The sequence below is a fragment of the Oryctolagus cuniculus genome, chromosome 7, assembly GCF_964237555.1.
Source record: "Oryctolagus cuniculus chromosome 7, mOryCun1.1, whole genome shotgun sequence".
NCBI classification, from domain to species: Eukaryota; Metazoa; Chordata; class Mammalia; order Lagomorpha; family Leporidae; genus Oryctolagus; species Oryctolagus cuniculus.
In genome coordinates, this window is record NC_091438.1 from 69,425,829 (window position 1) to 69,449,424 (window position 23,596).

Below are 23,596 nucleotides of genomic sequence, written 5' to 3' on the forward strand. Positions count from 1 at the left end.
TTCCGTTGGTTCACCCCCAAAATGGCCACTATAGCTGGCGCTACGCCGATCCGAAGCCAGGAACAAGGTGCTTTCTCCTGGTCTCCCATGTGGGTGCGTGGGTGCAGGGCCCAAGCACTTGGGCCATCCTCCACTGCCTTCCTGGGCCACAGCAGAAAGCTGGACTGGAAAAGGAGAAACCGGGACAGGATCCGGTGCCCCAACCGGGACTAGAACCCAGGGGGCTGGCGCCGCAGGCGGAGTATTAGCTTAGTGAACCACGGCGCTAGCCAATGCCATTTATATATTTAATAATTTGCCAAATGGATAGGTTTTATATTAAGTTTTATAGTCTAAACAGGTAAATAAGAATAAGTAAAGTACAAGAGAAAATTTTTGATAGTGATAGGTATGTCTATGATGTAAATAAATTGAGGTGACAGTTTTACTGGTACATTTATCTCCAAATACATCAAGTTGTATACAATAAATATGTATATCTTTTTGTGTATTAATTATATTTCATTAAGGTAGTTAACAAATTTAAAGACTAAAAAATTAAGAGCTTAGAATTTTCAGTTCCCATGGTTCCCATCATATTTTCAAATCTAAATCTTCAGGAGTCTATGCACCAAGTACAAATAATATTTAAGCACAGTCTATTTAAAGATTAATCAAGAGAATCCAAGACGGCAGAATAAGGAGGGTACTTACTGGTCCAGTCTAACGGGAAGACAGTTAAAAAAAAAAAAAGGTGGAGAGAGTGCAATCTCAGGGAAGAGTTAGGAGGATAAACTTCAGTGGAAACTCCATGCAAGTTAAAGGGACACGATGGATCTAAATGGATGGTGTGGACACGCAGCATGAATATGAACACAACACAATACCCCAACAGTCAAGAATCTCAGCACCAGCTTTGGAGAGTGAGGTGAGACCAGACTTCAGCATCCCAAGCCACTGGTAATAAAGCTGTGGGGAAGGCCAATTGTGAGTCAGACCTGGAGCCCTGTGGGGAGGGTATACCTGCTAACCTAGAAGGAAGAACGGGGTATATTTCTCTCTCTCCTACCACCCAACAACAGCATTCAGTAACTAGCTGGAGACGGCGGATGCTATTTTGGATATACGTAACATCTGCACCCGCTTGTCTGAGCTCTCGGCAACCAGCCAAGAGGAGATTCCTGAGTCTGTTGGGAGAAATGACAGGGGGTTGGGTGCCCATGTAGGACTGTGAGGTGCCCCCAGCCTCCCAGCACATCACAGGCTCTGGGGCTTAGGCTGCCTGGGCAAAGTACCCAAACACATCTGGCTCTCAGAGTGTCTCTGCCTCTCTGGACGGGACAGATTGGCAGGGAAGAGTGGATCCTCCATGCCCCGTGACTGTGGGGGCCTTGTGTGCTGGAACTGTGGAAACACTGTGGCTGCATGGGAGAACACAGGATGTGGCTGAGTTTCTGGACAGTCTCTATGGGCGGCTCCACATACTAGGGGTTCCCTGATTGCCTGGGGAGGGTCATTGCTGTAAGATTTGTGCTCACACCGAGGACTGCAGAGATCCTTCATGTGGTTCCTGTGGCAGTGCGGATGAATATTGCACCCACTGGGGCTAGCAACTGGGCATAGGTGGCCTTGGAGGAGAGGGGGTGAGCATGAGACTGCACCAACAAAGCTGATCAAATCCTTTCTGATTAAAAAAGGAGATTTACCATGCTCAACTAGGGTGTCAGCTTAGACACTTCCTTCATCCTGTAGCACTGAATAAAGCACCCTGGCCACACTCAGCACATGCCTCTGAGTATTCAGTGAAAGAAAAGACATTCCACTAAGCCTCAGAGGCACATTACAAAGATAAAAGCAATCAGAGGGAAAAAAAAAAAAAACCAACAGGTATCTCAACAAACACCTAAAAATAAACACAGAAATTCAAGAAACAAGAATAAGGAAGAAAACATGACATCCCCAAAGGAACACAACAACCCTTCAAAACCAGAATGTGATGATGAAGAGATTGATGAGATGCCAGAAAAGGAATTAATTGAAATTTTAAAGAGAAATCAAAATAAAATATTAGAAATAAGGAATTCAATAGATCAAATAAAAAATGCGGTGGAAAGCCTTAACAACAAACTTGGTGAGGCAGAAGAAAGAATATCCAAGTTAGAAGACAAATCTCTGAAAATTTAACAGACCAAAAAAAATTAGAAATTAGAAAAATAAAAACATTGTTGGAGATTTATGAGATACTATGAAACAACCCAACATAAAGGTCTTAGGAGACATAGACTCCAATATGATAGTAATGAGTGACTTCAATACCCCACTTCCAGTAACAGACAAATCAACTAGACAGAAAATCAGCAAGGAAACAACAGAGTTAATTTGCACTATAGACCAAATGGACGCAAAGGATATCTACAGAACTTTTCAACCTACAGTTTCAGAACACACATTCTTTTCACCAGTGCATTGAACTTTCTTTAGGACTGACCATATGCTAGGCCATAAAGCAAGTCTCAACAAATTCAATAAAATCAAAATCATACCATGCATCTTCTCTGACCACAACAGAATGAAGCTGGAAATCAATAACTCAAGAATTTAACCAAGGACATCAAAGATCTCGGCAATGAAAATTATAAAGCATTAAAGAAAGAAATAGAAGATGACACAAAAAAAAGGGATAAATCCTCCATGTCCATGGATTGAAAGCATCAATATCATCAAAATGTCCATACAACTGAAAGCAACGTACAGATCCAATGCAATCCCAATTAAAATACCAAGGACATTCTTCTTAGATATTAAAAAATGCTGAAATTCATACGGAAACACAGGAGACCCTGAATAGCTAAAGCAATCTTATATAACAAAAACAAACCCAGAGGCATCAATATACAAGATTTCTTTTTTTTTTTTTTTTTTTTAGATTTATTTATTTAGTTGAGAGGCAGAGTGATAGAGAAGCACAGGCAGAGAGAGAAAGGTCCTCCATCTGCTGGTTCACTCCCCAGATGGCCACGATGGCCAGAGCTGCGCTGATTCAAAGCCAGGAGCCTCTTCTAGGTTTTCCATGCAGGCGCAGGGGCCCAAGGATGTGGGCTGTCTTCCACTGCTTTCCCAGGCCATAGCAGAGAGCTGGATCAGAAGTGGAGCAGCTGGGACTCGAACCGGCACCCATATGGGATGCTGGAACTGCAGGCGGTGGCTTCACCCGCTATACCACAGCACCGGCCCCAGTATACAAGATTTCAAGACATACTACAGGGCAGTTTTAATCAAAACAGCCTGGTACTGTCATAAAAAAAAAAAAAATGGGTGGACCAATGGAACCAAGTAGAAACCTCAGAAATCAATCCACGCATCTACAACCAACTTATCTTTGACAAAGGATCTAAAATTAAGCCCTGGAGCAAGGACTGTCTCTTCAACAAATGGTGCTGGGAAAACTGGACCTCAGCATGCAGAAGTATGAAGCAAGACCCCCTACATTACACCTTATATAAAAATCAACTCAAAATGGATTAAAGACATAAATCTACAACCTGATGCAATCAAATTATTAAAGAACATTGAGAAAACCCTGGAAGACATTGGCACAGGCAAAGACTACTTGGAAAAGACCCCAGAGCATGGGCAATTAAAGACAAAATTGACAAATGGGATTATATCAAATTGAGAAGCTTCTGCACTGTGAAAGAAATACTCAGCAAAGTGAAGAGGCAACCAACAGAATGGGAGAAAATATCTGTAAACCTTGCAACTGATAAAGGATTAATATCCAGAATCCATAAAAAGCTTAAGAATTTCAACAACAAAGAAACAATCTGGTTAAGAAATGGGCAAAGGACTTGAACAGACATTTTTCAAAAAAGGAAATCCAAATGGCCAACAGACACATGAAAAAATGCTCAGGATCTCTAGCCATCAGGGAAATGCAAACCAAAACCATAATGAGGTTTCACCTCACCCTAGTTAGAAAGGCTTTCATGAAGAAATCAACAAACAACAAATGGCTAGCAAGCATGTAGGAAAAAAGGTACCCTAATCCACTGTTGGTGGGAATTATAAACTGGTACAGCCACTGGGGAAGACAGTATGAAGATACCTCAGAAATCTGAATATAGACCTACCATAGGACCCAACCATCCCATTCCTGGGAATTTACCCAAACCAAAAGAAATAAACATATTAAAAAGTTATCCATGTCCCCATGTTTATTACAGCTTAATGTGCAAGAACTAAGATGTGGAATCCACCCAGATGTCTGTCAACTGAAGAATGGATAAAGAAATTATGGGATATGTAAACCATAGAGAACTACACAGCAGTTAAAGAAAAAAGAAATCCGGTCATTTGCAACAAAGTGGATACAACTAGAAACCATTTTTACTTAGTGAAATAAGTCAGTCTCCAAAAGACAAATGTCCTATGTTCTCCCTTATCTGTGGTAACTAATAGAGTATCCAAAACATAATCTATGGAAGTGAAATTGATACTTTGAGATATGATAACTTTGGACAGCCCTTGTCTCTACTACTGAAGAACAGGTTTTTTATTTTTATTTTTTTGTAATACCATTTGTTGAACACTTTACTTTGTGTAGGGTTAGTCTTTTGTGTATAAAGTTACTTGAAAATAGATCTTAATATAAAGAAGAACGGGAATAGGAGAGGGAGGAAGACAGAGGGTGGGAATGTGAGTGGGAGAGAGGATAGGGTGGGAAGAATCACTATTCCTAAATTTATATTTATGAAATGTTTGAAGTCTGTAAATAAATATACCTTAAATAAAAGGTTTCTAGGTTAAAAAAAGATTAATTAAACTTATCGCCTATGAATCTAAACCCTGATATTTATGAGTAAACTGTTTAAACTATAATTTAAAATAAAATATTAAGTTGATATATAAGTTATAACTTAGTATATAAATGCTGTAAAAGTTAAAAGGCTAAAAAGAAATATTAGATAATAAACATCAAGAATTAAAAAAAATGTAATAGATTGAAAATCCCTATGGTATTTTTATAAGTTTATATAACACAATAGGCTTCATCATACTTAAAAAAATTATTTTCATTTGCTGAATTGCAATTGTTACTCATTCACTGACATTCATTTAAAATAGTGAAATTTTATTACAATGTTTACTGAAAAGAGTTAATTTCATGATATACTAAAAATGAACTAGGCCTAGAAACCATTTAGACTGATTACTTAGAAAATTTATGACAATACACTTTTAATAGACTACTTCAACTAGGAAAAGTAACCTACACAATTTCTATGTATTTGGAAGGTTATCAAACTGAAAATCTTTAGGCTATACTCACCATGAGAATGAAAATGTCCATGTCCATGAGCATGATCATGGCTATGTGCAGCACCAGGTTTCACTTCGTGACTATGGCAGTGATCTCCATGGCTATGTGCCGAGTCTAGAGCACCATTAAAGAGGGAATGACTGTGTCCATGGCCTAAAAAAGAGTGTTAGAACAGAAAAATACATTACATAGTTACAATAATGCTGAAACTACTAAAAAGAATCTTCTCTAAAGCCTGATTCAATTCAATGAACATTTACTTGTTAGAAGTGTTATAGATTAATTTAAATAATCCCGAGTTCCTACTATAAACTACAGGACAAAAGTGAATGCATAAAAAGAGGTGACAGACTTTCCTGGAAATGAAAATAAGTACTGACTAGAAGGACACAGAAATATTTGAAGATAGTTATTTGTATATTCAAGAAATATTTATTTGGGTTATACTATGTTAAAGACACTGGGACACAACAGTAAAAACACAGACATACTAACAGAGATTACAGAAAATATTTGCAAATGGTCACAATGAGACAAAGACAGAGAAGCTGCTGCCTTTAGTAAGAAGGTTTTGAAACATTATATTAAAACTTTCAAGCCATCAAGAAATATCTTAATGAGTCTATTGAAAAGCACACAAAAACAATGAATGTTACCCAATTTATAAGTATCACTCATGTTTGCAAAAATTTTAATTACCAGCACAAATTCAGCATTACATTTTAAGAAAAAATGCATGACTATGGGATGGTGGAAGGGATTACCTCAGTGAACCACCACTTCTCGAAAACAACAAAATTATGAAAATATACCATAAACCAACAATATTAATTCCCAGAATACTGGCAATTAATCACAACCACAAAACACACTAGAAATCATTTATCCATAAGAAACTACTGAACTATGGTAAGACAGCAAGATCTTTGACCTTTAAATTTAAAACTATTCCCATGCTACCTTCCTTCCTGGCACCTGAGCAAAGTAGCCAAAAGTCAGGCAGGATTACAGATAAGGAAATAGTGGATGTCTTTTGGTGCTTTCTTAAAAGCATCACTTTCTTCACAATCAATATTTTGTCCAAACTTTCAGTTTCCTGGGAAAATTTATTTTAACAATGTGGATCTTAAGAGACTAGCTCAGCTTGAGGAGGACAAAGTTTGGGAACAGGACATCACTAAAAACAATGGCTAATTCCTAGTAGTAAGTCAGATGCAGAAGGCTGGGATTTCTATTGTGGCAAAGAAGAGCCTGATGGAGAATTAAAAAGAAATGCCTAAGCAGACAACCCTAGGCAACTTTGAAAACCAACATATTCCTGGGGATCTAAAAGGTTATACACACACTGTATACATGTGGAAGAAAGACTTGACAAGGAAGAATTCATCATTCATCTCTCATTGACCTTGAAACCCTTCAGAAGCAGGAAGTGAAAGCAAAGGATGTCTTTTTTACACTGCCTAAAATTTAAGTCGTGCTTTCTCACAAAGATGCCGCAGGCAAAAGTAGAAGATATATAAACAAGGCATTTAAGGAAATATGCTAATCACTGGCTGACCACCAAATTATACTAGCTCAGATGTGATTCTCTAGGAAGCAAGGTAAAAATAAGAACAAAAACTTAAAATTTACAACAAACAGAAAACTCAATGATCACAAATTAAATCTACTTAATTAGCCTAGAAGGAAAATAACACAACAACAATAAAAACACACACCATGAATAACAAACCTTGGCAGTAAGATACAATGTCATAGCAGAATAGTTACAGAGGCCCGCACTGTGGTGCAGCACGTAAAGCCCTGGCCTGAAGCACCAGCATCCCATATGGGCACCAGTTTTAGTCATGGCTGTTCCTCTTCTGATCCAGCTCTCTACTATGGCCTGGAAAACAGTAGAAGATGGCCCAAGTCCTTGGGCCCCTGCACAAACATGGGAGACCTAGAAGAAGCTCCTGGCTCCTAGCTTTGGATCAGCACAATTCCAGCCATTATGGCTAACTGGGGAGTGAACCAGAAGATGGAAGACCTCTCGCTCTCCGCCTCTTCTCTCTCTCTGTGTAACTCTGACTTTCAAATAAAGAAATAAATCTTAAAATAAAAAAAAAAAAGCTTTATATAGAGACCTCAAGATCAAATCGATGGAAGTCAAATACATAGAAAAAATCTTGAAGTTCTACAAGACAAAAACACCTTATGTACATAGGAAACACAACAAAACTACTAAGTGACTTCTCAAAAGGAACTATGGCTGTCAAAAGACATTAAGATGATATCAAATTGTTAGGGGGAAAAACTAAACCAAAAATTCTATATTCAACTAAAATCTCCTTTAAAATAAGGGAGAAATTAAGACATTTCCAGATGAAAAGTTGTCCCTCAAAAACATTAGCAAGTCCTTCAGGGTGAAATGAAAGGATACTAATCAGTAACTCAAATCCACAAGAAGAAAGAACATTAGTAAAGGAACATAAGTAATATGAAAGATTAATTACACATTTTTTAAAAAAGATTTATTTATTTACTTGAAAGGCAGAGTTACAAAGAGGCACAGGTAGAGCTCACTCACAAATGGCCACAAAGGTTGGAGATAGGCCGATCTGAAGCCAGAAGCCAGCAGCTTCTTCCAGGTCTCCCACATGGGTACAGGGGCCCAGGCACTTGGGCCATCTTCCACTGCTTTCCCAGGCCATAGCAGAGAGCTGGATCAGAAGTGGAGCAGCCAGGACTCAAACCAGCACCCATATGGGATGCCAGCAATGCAGGAGGCAGCTTTACCTGCTATGCTATAGAGCCAGCCCTAAGAGTACGCACATTTTCAACACTATTATTTTCTTATGTGGTTTAAAAGACAGTTGCATAAATAAATATTTTTTTGTTTTTTTTAAAACTTTTATTTAATTAATATAAATTTCAAAAGTACAACCTTTGAATTATAGCAGTTTTCCCCCTATAATCTCACTCCCACCCACAAACCATCCCATCTCCTACTCCCTCTCCCATCCCATTCTGCATTAAGATTCATTTTTAATTATTTTTATATACAGATCAACTTAGCATATACTAAGTAAAGATTTCAGCAGTTTGCACCTACACAGAAACACAAAATATAAAGTACTGTTTGAATACTAGTTTCACCGTTAATTCGCATAGTACAACACATTAAGGACAGAGATCCTACAGGGGGAGTAAGTGCACAGTGACTCCTGTTGTTGATTTAACAACTGACACTCTTATTTATGACGTCAATAATCACCCAAGGCTCTTGCCATGAGCTGCCAAGGCTATGGAAGCCTCTTGAGTTCACAAACTCTGACCTTATTTAGACAAGGCCATAATCAAAGTGGAAGTTCTCTCCTCCCTTCAGAGAAAGGTACCTTCTTCTTTGATGGCCTATTCTTTCCACTGGGATCTCACTCGCAGAGATCTTTTATTTAGGTCATTTTTTGCCACAGTGTCTTGGCTTTCCATGCCTGAGAAACACTCATGGGCTTTTTAGCCATCTGAATGCCTTAAGGGCTTATTCTGAGGCCAGAGTGCTGTTTAGGGCATCTGCCATTGTATGAGACTGCTTTGTATCCCACTTCCCATGTCGGATAGTTGTTTCCTTTTTAATTATATCAATTAATAAATAAATATTATAAAACTGTTGATGGGAGTTATGGTTTGGATATGGTTTAAGCGTGCACCCAAGGGTCAATGGTTTGAAACAAGTATTAAACTGAACTGAATGTGGTATTTGGAGATGTGGCCTTTGAGAGATAATTAGAATTAGGTATGGTCATCAGGGTGGAGCCCTTAAGAGTTAATTAGGAGTAGCTTTGTAAGATTAGGAGGACAGGCCAAGAGACATCCCTGCCTTGAGTAATGTGATATCCTGAGCCACCTTGGGATTACGTTAGTAAGAAGGCCATTGTCAGGTATAACCCCATGGACCTCCAGAACCATGAGCCAAAATAAAAATCTGCTTTATAAAGCAGCCTGCCTTGGATATTTTGTTCTAGTAATAAAATGTGGACAGATACAATGGGCTTGTATAAACATGTATTTTGACAGTGGTACAAGGGAGGGGGCAACAGAGGTTTGGGGTAGTTTTTGTGTAATACTGAATTAAGTTACTACTGACCTAAACTAGATTGTCTTAAGTTTAGATGCTACTTGTAAACCCTAGAGCAGCTGTTAAGATAATAAGGTATATAATTGTGATAACAAAACTGGTTATTTATACTTAGGAGAAAAAAAATTAAGCCCTAATTCATCTCATCCAAAATAAATTATGTAGATGAAGAACCAAAGGTAGGTGGAAAAAAATCATCAAACCAAAATTTCTAAAGTATTAAATATAAGAGATTATATTTATGACCCTGGGATGGGAAACTATTTAAATAAAGCAGAAAACATAACAAGAAAAAGTGTAAGACAAAAACTAAACTATATCAAAATCAAGAATTCCTACATAAAGTTTAATGATAGAAACACTAGAAAAAGATGTCTGCAACACACAAAACAAAGGATCAAAGTAGAAAATATTAAAAATGAATATAAGTATATTAAAAATAACAGAAAAGCAAGCAAAAATATACACAGGAGAGGAAAAGTCTGAATGACCTAAAAACATGAGAAAGATGTTCAACTTATTGGAAAATAAATAAAATCAGACACTATTTAACAGTTTTATTCACACAATATTATGCACTTATGTAAGCAGGAGGAAATTTGTGCTTGCATTTATTCCTGGGAGTAAATATGAAGGACAGTTATTCAGGAAGAAAATGTTCAAATGTTTATTGAAACTAAAAATGTATATATACTATGTTCCAACAATTCTATCTACACCCTAGCATACTACAAAGAATTTTCCGTGTCGATGGAAATGTTCTCCATATGTACTGTCCAAAGCAGCAGTGTCATGTGACAACACTTGATGTGTCAATAGTGTGAATAAGGAACTAAATTTCTATATTGTACTTCAATTGACTACAATTCAAATTGAAATAAGACACATGTGACTAACAAGTGCTATATAAGACAACACAGCTCTGAAAACACTTTTGCACATGTTCACAAAGAAAGGCTTCATATAGATTAGTGAAAAAAACGTAAACAATTTAAAATCTATCCACAGAACACTGGTTAAATACACCAGGATTACCCACATCATAGAGCTTTATACGGCTGTTAACTAAACAAGGTAGATGATGTATACCAAATGGAAGGATTCAAAAAGCAATTATGCAATAAATTTCATATGCACACACAAATACAATTTTTAGGAAACAGATTAGTTTTGTGATTTTTCTGACACCTGTTTTATATAAATAATATCACACTACACACATGAGCTATAGGAAATCTGAGGGAATCCACACTGAACTGAGAAGACAATGAAATGGAGAAGAAGAATGGTTCAGGAAGACATTATATAGAGTTTAACTTTAAAATTATTAAATTTTCTTAAGTAAATAATTGACAGAAACTTAGTAGGAAATGAAGAAACAAAAGGTCCTAACCATCATACCAGATCCATGAGAATGTCCATGACCTCCATGCTTGAAAACAAATATTCCTATTAGGTTCACCACAAAGCCAAGAATTGAAACAAGTAGCAGTCTCTCATGGTGTACATCTGGAGGTGCTAATGCTCTCTAGAAAATACACAGTACAAACAAATAACATTGACATAACTTTTAATTGATCAATTGATAAAAATATAGTATTAAAAATGTCAAATAACTTTCAGAATTGAAAGTACTCAAAAAATATCTGTCAAATAGTTTATAGAAATAAAACCAGGCCTCACATTCTGCAAAAGAAGCAATTGTATATTTTTAAATAAATATTTTAAAGTCTGAATATTTGGCCTCAAACCTAATCCTCTTCATTATCTTAAAATACCTCCAGTTTTAAGTTCATTAATATGTACATTTTCTTGCTTTTTAAAAAAAATACCAAATATTAGAGATTCATTGGGAAAACTTTCAGGTTCTATTTTCTTTAAGAACATTCCGAATTGACCTAAATATCCGTTTAGTACCTTTATTTTTCATAGTGTCAACGCTTTATACATAGCTTGTAAAGTATGGACATTTCTTTCAATTTCAAAAAATTTCCCTTAATTTTAATAATTTCAACTGTTTTTAAACTCCTCCTGTATACAGATAATATCTTGTCTGATTCAAAACTGTTCTCATATATAATGATCATTTAAAACTGTTCAATTACATGCCTTTTTAGGTAATAAACATTTTTATTACAGAACTATCATTAAAAAATTCTAATCATTATCTACTATACCTCAACTCCTTCTGAGAAAATGAAAAAAGCAGTGAAGATCAAAAATAGGCCATTGACAAAGCCAGCCAGAACTTCAGCTCTAACATACCTAAAAAAGAGCAAAAAACTGAATTATTAAATTATTTCTTAAAAATCAAATGATAAATTTATGTGTGTTCAATGATTCTAAACCATATTTGATTATAAGTGGACAGCAAAGACCAAGTATTTATTATATAGCATATTTTATATTATATTATAGAAATGAGTAAATAAATTCCATTATTTTGAATTAATGTTTAATAGCAGAATGCCACAAAGCACACAGATTTCTACAAGCCAATCAAAATACCTTCTTAAAGTAAGTAGGTTTAGAAAGACCTTTCACAAAAAGGCAAATCTCAAGTTGCCAGTGGATATGGTAAAATAAGACCAGAGAAGCAAAGAAGAAAGGATTCAAAATAAAACATAGGAAAAAAAGGTATGAAAAAAAGTTTTCAAAATTTATTAATTCCCCCTTTTCTAAGAAAAGCTTTCTGCTTTGTACCTTTCAGATTTCAAAGCTCTGGAAAATGGAGCTTTGATTTAAGGGAGAACCAAATTATTTCTGAATTATCTCAGAGACAACTTGAGATTTATATTTTTAACAATCTTTCTATAAGATTAATAAATTTATCATAAACTTTCAATTACCTACTTTTAGAGCCAATTCTAGCTTCATGTAATTCTAATTAAACTATTTAAAAAATACCTGTCTTTTTCTCCATGGACTTCTGAAGCTTTCTGCTTCCTACCTGTATGAAGCATTGGGGAAACATTTTATTTTTCTATAATGTATATTTGGCTTAGTTAAAGTCATTAGAGACAACTTTAACTGTATGTTCAAAATAATTCAAACGATGCCAAAAGCAGTTAATCACTCTGGTCCTGAAACAATATAAGGGAACATCAAAACTACTGCATTTTCTAAGCTTCGTATGTTAACTTCCAGACAACATGGTTTTCAGTGTAAAAATACTTTTAAAGAGAACAAAACTCTTTAAATGGAATCTATCCAGTTATCCTGAAGTTTGTCCTATCAAATACATGCTAACATGGCATGTACTTTGATACTCAACAATAACACATATTTCTACTTTCTAACATATATAAATAATATATTATTTGTCAAAGATTAACTTTTTTTCTAGAGAAAATTCATTTAATTTAAATAATTTGTAACTAGCTATTTTAAATAATTTGTACCCAGTCTTCAATAACCTATACTTAGAAGTCTGTGTTTATTTTTATTTACCCATTTTTGAAGATAGTTTATTTATTTGAAAGGCAGAGTGCCAGAAAAAGGAGACAGAGATCTTCCTTGTCAGTGGCAGGGGCCCAAGCATTTGAGCCATCTTCTGTTGCTTTCCAAGCAGCATTAATAGGGAGCTGGATCACAAGCAAAGTAGCCAAGCCTTGAATTGGTGCTCGGATATAGTATGCCAGCATTGCAAGCAGAAGCTTAAAACATTATGCTATAATGCTTTCCTCTAAGCTTAGGAATTTATGTAATAAATCAGCAGAGTTACTATCTTAAAAAATAGAAAGCATTTCCTTTTAATCTACCCTTCTAGTTCTATAGTTAATATTTGATTGAAAGTGTTTTGTCCTTGAGTTCCACTAGATTTCAAGATTCCACTAGATTTCAAGATTGCAAGAATGTCTTCATGGCCCATGTCCTTGTACCTTTGCCACCCATGAAGACCACAGCAGAGTTCCTGGCTCCTGGCTAAAGTCTGACCTAGAGCTGTTTGTTGTGGCCATCTGGGGAAAGAACTAAAGGACAGAAGAAATCCCTCCCAACACCCTCTCACCCCATCTCTGTCTCTCCCTTTCTCTATCATTCTGTCTTTCAAATAAATAAATAAGTAAAGCTTATTTTTTTTTTAAGAATGTTTTTCAGGTATGTTCTTGTTCTTAATTTCTAGCCTACTGGGTATGCTCCATAAATTTTTATAAATTGTTGGACTCAAGTAATCCAGTAGTTTTAATATATTTTCACAATGTAGTTATAAGTTTAAATTGAAAAACTTGTGGAAACTAGACACTCTTGCCTTTACAAAACACTGTTTACTTGAAAAGAGTGAGTCTTGGAATTAGAACATGCAATTCATGAAGGTGTTGTTGCTGAATTAAGTATGATGCTGTTAGCAGACTTCAGACAGAGCAAAAAATGATGCTAAGATATACCGACATCTAAATAAGCATGTATGTATACATCAACCCCCTACATGGTAACTGGATAGATAATACTTTCATGCTGGCTCTTCCATTTCAAAAAAAAAGTATGACATAACACAAAGATGATTTTTATATAAAGAAATACTGAAAAGTCCTTACTTATTCCAATTTCCCTGCTAGTACTTCTTCTGACAGTCAGTCTTTTATTATGATCATCTTGAATTGGGAGTTTACAGAGCTTAGCCTATCCAGTTTCATGTTGATGTACTGACAACAGCACTTTACTACTACTGCTACTTATAACTACAACAACTATTCATAGTTTCAGATATTTACTAGCTTTTTATACCTTAACTCTTTCCCAAAAGGAAAAAAAAAGAAAAGTGGCAAAATAAAAGATTGTTGAATAAGACATTCTAATTAGATTTCTGAACATACTTGAATTGCTAATTTTCCAATTAGATTATAACTTTAGATATAATCTTTAACTGATTTGAAATAGATTTAATGATGTTTTAGTAACTATATTCCAAGATTATTTGATAGTCACCAAAATAGTATTATCACAGAAAATTTTCTTATTTGAGCTATCAAGCTGTTTGAATTTATAGATATACAGAAGCTCTTGCTCTATACTATAAAAAAAAGCATAATTAGCATTTTTGCCTTACATAAGTAAAATTAGCAAGTTCTCCTCAGAACTTCATTATCTCTCTTTTAGCAGTTGTCACAATATATAGCTACAATGGTTCTTTTTACAAAACTGTTTCCCAATGAGATCACAAGTTTTTCCAAGGCATGAGCCATATCTTATTCATCTTTGTATCATTAGAACCAGCAGAATATTCAACTCACATTGGATCTTCAATGACTATCTGTAAAGAATATAAGCCAGTAAAAGAGTGTGTGTGCTCACTAAAGAACAAACCAAAACTGGAAAGAAAGAGGAAACAATGAAGGAAAGCAAAAGAACAAGGGACATGAGAGAGAATAAGACGATGTGTGTGATCAAAAGGATACAACAGGATAACTGCACAGGAAAGGAGAAGGAGAATCAGTGAAAGAAGGAAAGAGGCTGGAGAAGAGAGAGCAAAAAGAAATGAGACAGTTAAAAAGGACCTGAAAGATACAGGGTAAGAGATGCAGTGAAAGAGCAGAAGGAAAGAAAGAATTAGAGAAAAAGTGTTAGGGGGTGGGAGGTTGGTAAAGTGAGGGAGAGATCACAAGCATAGACCAAAGTAATTAGAACGAAAGAATAAGCGAATAAAGCAGGAAGTTTAGGAAAGGTTGAGAGAGAGGAGGAGTATGAGGATAGTAACAAAGTGAGAGATGAATAGAAAATAAGACAGATGAAGCGACAACATATGAAAGAGCACCCACAAGAGAAAGGGATAACCGGGGAAAAGTATAGAGGAAAAGAAGTAACAAGTGAACAGGAAGGAGAGGAAACCAGGAAAAAGAAGGGAGAGGGGAGAGGATATTATTCCTGAGCTCTGTTTATACATGCTACAATGCAAAATAGTCTTTGGGCTCAAAAGAGGAAAGAGGCAGCATAATTGAAATAGTGGAAAACCCATTATTTCCATCAATCAGAGGTGGCAAAAAGCAAACTCTGCTTAGTCCCTTAGTATAAAAATACTTTCCAAATATTTGATTAATTGTTCAAATCAGCTAGTCTAAGGGAAGGAGTATTTGATATAAAGAAGAGCTGAATTGGATGAGTAATTTAAAATCGTATTATATAAAATCATAAATAAATACTAAAGTTTTCCTTCAAGAAGAAAAATATGGTAATTTTTATATAATGAAATTTTTGCTCTCATGAAAAAAAAAAACACACAAGGTAAAGAATTGAGAAATGTCCCTATATGGGAACAATTTCACCAAATGTTTTTTGTAAAATCAAGATGCCCACAAATTAGGCAAAAAGCAGTAGGTGCAACTAAAAGCACACACTATGCAGCCCCATTTAAACTGTTCAAGAGCCAAACAACCCCATGAAGTTACGAAGGTGGTTATCCTTGGGGAGGTGAGTGGGAAGGAACTAGAAGAGGCATGAGAGAAGTTTCAGAGTTTGAATTATACAAGCATATTCAATTTTTAAAACTTTGGTAAGCTTATTATTTGTGTTATTTTTGTGTATATCTTATACTTCAATAAAAAGATTTTTTTGAAGTCTTACCCATAAGAGAAAGCATCATTATCTCTCCATTTCGAAATAACCGAAGCTGCCAATCCAGCTAAAATGGCAGTGCTATCGAAAAACATGTGAAAAGAGTCGGAAATCAAGCCTAAGCTGGAAAAGAACAAACACATTGGCACATTATAATTAAACCTAAATAGGAATCCTTGTCTAAAATTCTAACATTCAGCCTCTGTTCATCAAGAATTATCCTTCTAGGTACCTTTCTCTGAAGGGAGGAGAGAACTTCCACTTTGACCATGGCCTTGTCTAAAAATTATCAGAGTCAGTGAACTCAGGGGGCTTCCATAGCCTTGGCAGCTCATGACAAGAGCCTAGGGTGATTACTTACACCATAAACAAGAGTGTCAATTTGTTAAGTCAACAACAGGAGTCACTGTGCACTTACTCCTCATGTAGGATCTCTGCCTTTAGCGTGCTGTACATTGAGATTTAATGCTATAACTAGTCCTCAAACAGTATTTTTCACTTTATGTTTCTGTGTGGGAGCAAACTGTTGAAATCTTTACTTAATGTATGCTAAACTGATCTTCTGTATATAAAGAGAAACGAAAATGAATCTTGATGTGAATGGAAGGGGAGAGGGAGTGGGAAAGGGGGGGGGGTTGCGGGTGGGAGGGACGTTATGGGGGGGGAAGCCATTGTAATCCATAAGCTGTACTTTGGAAATGTATATTCATTAAATAAAAGTTAAAAAAAAAGAATTATCCTTCTAGAAACAACATTTAGATATGACAAATAGAAAGATATCAAGGATAATTTTTAAGCTTTTAGAAAGGAAACCCTTGAACACTTGTAAAAAACCATCTGCTACGGGCAAAGGGTAGGCATCTGCCCAAGCTCTGCTCAATAGCAGAAGTTAGCTACCACTAAAAAAAGGTCAGAAAAAACTGCTTTTTGCTACTGGTGGCAAGGCTGAAACCTGCTTGGTCCCAGGCTCTTTTTTTTTTTTTTTTTTAAAGATTTATTTATTTGAAAGAGATACGGAGAAATAAGGTGAAACAGAGAGAGATTGATCTTCCATCCGCTGGTTCACTCCCCAAAGGGCCTCAATGGCCATTCCAGGAGCTTCTTCAGGGTCTCCCACATGAGTGGCAGGGTCCCAAGGACTTGGACCATCCTCTGCCGCTTTCCCTGGCACATTAGCAAGGGGCTGGATTAGAAACAAAGCAGCAGAGACTCGAATCTATTCGAAATGGCTCCCTATGGGATGCTAAAACTGTAGGCGGAAGCTTACCCTTCTACGGCACAACACACTGCAGACCCTGGGCTCAGGTTCTTGCACTGATACAAAACCAAAGTCTGCTATTGTTAGGTGTCCAGCTCATCCCTAGATACCAGATTGGGTGTTGAGTGAGGGTGGGAACAGGGAACAAGAAGGGGAAGAGCGAAAGGTTCGAGAACATCAAGAATACCGACCCTGACATTCAGGCATACCTAAGCCTGCCTATAACAGGAGAAATCTACAGTCTTTCTCTTAGCAGCCTTGAATAAGGTAAATGACAACAATCTACTGCTGAGAGTACAAAAAGGCAGATGATGATGGCCCAAGTACTAGGGTCCCTGCCACCCTTGTGGGAAACCCAGATGGAGTTCCTGGCTCCTGGCTTCAGTCTGGCCCAGGCCTCGCCGTTGCCACCATTTGGGGAATGAATTGTTGGATGGAAGATCTCTCTCTTCTGTTTCTACCTTTCTGTCACTCTGCCTTCCAAATAAATTCTTAGAGAATGAGAGAGAGAGAGAGAGATCCTCATGGGGTACAGGTGTGTTGGATATGCTGAAAGCTAGGAATGGAGCTAGAAGGCCTAAAAAAAACCCCTCCAGCACTCCAAATCCCACACCAGGCACAAGGAAGTAGGGAACACTAGAAAAATCTGAAGTCTATAGCTTGTTGAAAATTAATTAGCAACAACAAGACACAAGAGCACAAAACACAGCTCAAACCTAACTACTAACCAAATTGGTTGAAAACTCCTACACTAAGAAATAGACCAAAATATATATATATTCATTTCTGGACATACACATCATTTAACCTCCATCTCTATTATTCTGTTAAACATAATAGCTAACACTCAATAAATATTTATAAGACATAAGAAGATGGGAAACAGAAGAAGGCTCACTGTCAAGAGCTAAAGCAATCAACAGAATCAGAACCAGAAATAGTCCAAATACTAGAACCACCAGATAGGGACAAACAAGCAAAATAGAACACAGCATCCCAAACCTGTCAAAGAATATCAGACTAAATACGTGTATTTGGGGCCTCAAGAGTGGAGAAAAAAATTAAAGAGTAAAAAAAGTTCTCAAAAGTAAAATGTTGAGAATTTTCTAAAATTCATGAAAGAAAACCAACCACAGATCCCAAAAGCATAATTAATCCCAAGCAAGGTGAAAAAAAAAAAAAAAAAAAAAAACCACAGAAACAGAAACAGAAACATCTTGGAAAATCAAAAGTAAAAACACAAGAATTAGATAGAAAAGAACAAAGATATAAGTTATAGAGTATTTTTCATCAGAACCTATTAAAGCCAGAATGCAAGAACATCTCTGAAGTAGTGAAAGAAAAAAATAAAACGCTATCAACTTAAAATTCTATGTCCTACAAAATATCTCTCAAAGGCTTGGCCCAGCCCTGGCTATCTGTTTTTGATGTTGTTTTGGGGGGATGGAGGGAAGACTGGCAGGTAAGGACATACTCTCTCTCTCCATGTCAGCCTCTCAAATAAATTTTTAAAAATTTCAAGTGAAAATAGAATAAAGACTCCTTCAGATAACCAAGGCCGAGAGGATTAACTGCCACAGACCTGAGTTAAATAATAAAAAAGTTCTTCAAATAAGTGTAATACCATATGGAAGCTCAGGTAGTAAAAACAAATGAAGAGTACTGGAAATGATAAATATGTGGGTAAATATACAATATTTCTTACTTTTAATGCTTTTTAAAGATAACAGGATAAGAAAGCTGTAAAAAAATCAATAAACTAAAAATTGGTTCTTTGAATAGATCAACAAAATGGGTAACTTTTAGCAAAACAAACCAAACAAAGACTCAAATTACTAAAATTTAAGAATTAAAGTGGGACTATTATCCCTGACTTTACAGAAATAAAGAGATTACAAGGAAATGTTATTAAGTGTATGCCAATAAATTAGGTAATTTAGGCAAAGTAAACCAATACCTAGAAACAATCTAGCAAACTGCCCTAAAAAATAGCTGAACAGACCTGTAACAATGAAGAGGATTGAATTAGTTAAGTTTAAAACTTCCAAAAAAGAAAAAGCAGTGCTGTTTTCACTAGTAAATTCTATCAAAAAGCTAAAAAACTAAACACCAATCTTTTTCAAACTATTCCAGAAAATAGAAGATGAGGGAATATTTTCCAAGGACAAGACTAGTATTACCTTGATACCAAAACCAAAGACATCACAAGAAAATAAACTCCAGGCCAATACTTTTTATAAATATACATACAAAAATCCTCAGCAAATGGAATGCAGCATTACTGAAAAGCAGGATATATTGTAGCCAAATAGATCTTAACCAAGACAATATAATCTTCCTTATCAGTGGAATAAAAGACAAAAACCAAATAATCATGTTGAAAGATGATGAAAAACATTTGACAAACTCCAATATTCTTTCATGGTAAAGACACTCAACAACTCAGAACAGAAGGAATGTCAACCTGGCAAGCGGAGCCCACAAAAAACCCAGATAACATCACTATCATTAACATGAAAGAATGAAATGTCTTCCCCTAAAATCAGGTATAAGGATGCCCTTCCCATTTCTCCTATTGAATATTTTACTGGAGGGTGTAGCCAGGGCAATTAATCAGGAGCAGAAATAAAAGACACCCAAATTGGTAGGGGAAAAAGAACCATATCTATTTGTGAATAACATGATATGGTACAGAGTCCTTGATTTACAATGAGGTCAACCTCCTCTAAAATCCATTACACAATGAAAATATCATGTTGAAAATACATTTAATATTGTAATCTCCCAAACATAATAGCTTAGCTTAGCCTACCTTAAGCATATTCAGAACACTTATGTTAGCCCACAGTTGAGCAAAATCACCTAACAAAAAGTCTATTATTCTGTAAGAAAGTATAGAATATCTAAAATTTAAAGTACTATTTCAACTGAGTATGTATTGCTTTCCTACCATTTCAAAGCTGAAAAACTTAAGGTTGAACCATCGTAAGTCAGAAATTGTCTGTGGAAAATCTTAAGTAATCTACCAAAAAACTATTAGAAGTAGTAAACAAATTTAGTAAGTTTACAGATACAAAATCAACATACCAAAATGAATTTACTCCTACACAGTATCAAAAGGATACTATCAGGCCAGCGCCACAGCCCACTAGGCTAATCCTCCGCTATGGCGCCGGCACCCTGGGGTTCTAGTCCCGGTAGGGGCGCCAGATTCTGTCCCAGTTGCCCCTCTTCCAGTCCAGCTCTCTGCTGTGGCCCGGGAGGGCAGTGGAGGATGGCCCAGATCCTTGGGCCCTGCACCCGCATGGGAGACCAGGAGGAAGCACCTGGCTCCTGGCTTTGGATCGGCACAAGCACGCCAGGCCATGGCAGCCATTTGGGGGGTGAACCAACGGAAAAAGGAAGACTTTTCTCTCTGTCTCTCTCTCACTGTTAACTCTGCCTGTCCAAAAAAAAAAAAAAAAAATAGGATACTATCTACTATCAAGAAAATCAAAAGTAGTGCAGAGAATTAAGAGAAAATATTTGCCAATGCTACATCTGGCCAGTGACCTGTATCTTAATATATGAAGAAGTTTTAAAACTCAAGAAAAGAAAAAAAATATCAAAAATGGACATGGGGGTCGGCACTGTAGCATAGCGGGTAAAGCCACCAACTGCAGTGCAGGCATCCCTTATGGGTGCTGGTTCGAGATCTGGCTGCTCCACTTCTGATCCACCTCTCTGCTGTTGCCTGGGAAAGCAGTAGAAGATAGCCCAGGTCCTTGGGTCCCTGCACCCATATGGGAGATCTGGAAGAATCTCCCAATTGGGGAGTGAACCAGCAGATGGAAAACCTTTCTCTCTCTGCCTCTACTTCTCTCTCTGTTTAACTCTGACTTTCAAATAAATAAATAAATCTTTAAGAAAAAAACAGACATAAGATTTGAGTTGACACTTCACAAAGAAGACATATAAATGGACAATAAGTACATGGAAAGATATTCAACATCATTACAGGGAAATGTAAATGAAAACCATGATAAACAATTTCACACCTCCTAGGAAGGCTATAAAAAATAGATAGCAAGTGTTGGTGAATACAGACAACTTAACCTTCACACAGTGCTGGAATGTTAATAACAGAATTAAATGGAACATTAATTCATATGCAACATGGATGAACTTCAAAAACATTACGCTAAGTGAAAGATATCAAAGGATTACAAACTGTCCAAATTATACAGAATATCCACAATAGGCAAATTCCTAGACAGATATCAAAATCAAACAAAGCTATCATAAGAAAATAAAAGAAAATCTTGATAGAGGACTAATATAGTAAAATGCTGGTAAAATTTGCTTTGAGAAAACCATCGTTATATTCTGGTAAAACAATATAGCTGTATTGACTTTATAGAATTTTATAACTAAATTTCAAAGTCAATTTCAGGAGGTGGGCAGTAAGATGCTACTTGGGACACCTGCATCTGGTATTGCAGTGCCTTGATTCAAATCTCAACTGCACTCCCAATTCTAGCCTCCTGTTAATGTGCATACAGCAATGATGGCTCAAGTATTCGGGTCTCTGATTTCCATGTGGGAGATCTGGATTGTGTTCCTGGCTTTTGGCAGGACCGAACCCAATCCGAAGCCATGAGCTTCTTCTGGGTCTCCCACATGCGTGCAAGGGCCCAAACACTTGGGCCATCTTCGGCTTTCCCAGGACATAGCACAGAGCTGGATTGGAAGAGGAACAACCAGGACACAAACTGGCGCCCGTTTGGGATGCCCGCACTGCAGGCGGAGGTGTAGTCTACTGCACTACAGCACCGGCTCCTACTCCTAGTTTTTTGCTCACCTATCATATATTAAAATACGTAACACTCATAAGGAATTTCAATGTTATTACTCACCTTCAATATAAGTATATGTTTTTAGTATGAATGATGGAATAATATGCTATAAATTTCCTTTAAATATAGTGTAGAGAATATTTAAGGTTATGCGATTTACATATCAAATGTAACTCTGCTAAGTCACGATAAAGAAAAATTAGTAGTTAAAATCAGCATACTTGTTTTAGAGTTCTCTTTTAGCACTACTAGTTTCTCTAAAATGTATCTCTAAACTTTTTAAGAACAACCACATTCTAAAGATATTTTAGTAAGAAAAATTTCTTGAGATGTAAAGGAAAAACCTGAACATTGAAGCAAAACAGAATAGATGTGAACAGAACATATGGCAAAAGAATCTTTTAAAAAGGATTTTATTTAAAGTCTACTGGAGGGGCCGACGCCATGGCTCACTTGGTTAATCCTCTGCCTGCGGCACCGACATCCCATATGGGCACCGGGTTCTAGTTCTGGTTGCTCCTCTTCCAGTCCAGCTCTCTGCTGTGGCCCGGGAAGGCAGTGGAGGATGGCCCAAGTGCTTGGCCCTGCACCCGTATTGGAGACCAGGAGGAAGCACCTGGCTCCTGGCTTCAGATCAGCACAGCTCCAGCCATAGCGGCAATTTGGGGGGTGAACCAACAGAAGAAAGACCTTTCTGTCTGTCTCTCTCACTGTCTAACTCTGTCATATAAGTAAAGTAAAATAAAGTCTACTGGAAGCAAAAACAAAGAGGAGGAAAAATACCTATAAAAAGGCAGACCTAATAGAAAAATCAACCCAAACACTATGTATAGGTCTTACTTGGATTCTGATCTGTAAAATCAAATGTAACAATAACTTATGAGACAATGAGGAACATTTGAAAACTCATTTGACATTTGATATTAATGAATCATTAATTTTCACAGGTGATAATACATTAAGAAGGGGGCTCTGATAGTTTAGGTAATCAAATTGAAGTAGTTATGGAAGAAAGTATATCTTGTATGTGTTTTAGAACAAGCCAGTGGTAAAATAGAGATAACAGATGGAATGAAATAGGTCACATATTAATGAATATTAAAGTTGGGAGATGGGTACATGAGGTTCATTAAGCTCTACTTTTATATATGTTTAAAACTTCCCATTATAAATTATTTTTAAAGAAATCAACTGGTCTACTGGTAATGAAACTAAGAGAATATTTATTAAACATCAATTCAAAATTGAAGATAAGGGATTACTGTAATTCATAAACCCCTTACAGCTGCTTTTCATGAAGTGGAAAGGGGAAAAAGAACACTAACTATCAGCTTACTAGAAATTAGAAAGCCCTTAAAATCCAACATGAGCAAAATCAAAATAAATTGCAGTCAAATAATCCAAAACTGTACTACATTCCAGTATATAATCTCTTACTTTAAAAAAAATTCCAAAATAGAACACTTACCTTCTAAGTTTTCAAGATCAAAAATAAAACTATAAGAAAGCAAAAGGTATCACCATAATGTGGGAAATAA

The 23,596-nt window shown here is 36.3% G+C and overlaps 1 protein-coding gene across 3 annotated transcripts in view; it reads right to left on the minus strand.

Annotated features, from left to right (window-relative positions):
- The window catches only part of SLC30A7 (solute carrier family 30 member 7), a 96,094-nt gene that overhangs the window by 68,149 nt on the left and 4,349 nt on the right, over nt 1–23,596 (minus strand). For 2 of the 3 annotated variants that reach the window (XR_011390547.1, XM_008264812.4), the window contains exons 3-6: nt 15,975–16,088; nt 11,594–11,681; nt 10,818–10,944; nt 5,309–5,452 (exon numbers count right to left, since the gene is read on the minus strand). Coding sequence is in view for 2 of the 3 variants with exons in the window: in XM_008264812.4 (XP_008263034.1) it covers nt 5,309–5,452; nt 10,818–10,944; nt 11,594–11,681; nt 15,975–16,088 (473 nt within the window). In the remaining variant the exon portion in view is untranslated. The remainder of the gene's footprint in view (nt 1–5,308; nt 5,453–10,817; nt 10,945–11,593; nt 11,682–15,974; nt 16,089–23,596) is intronic. The other variant, XM_070077969.1, reaches the window with a different exon arrangement.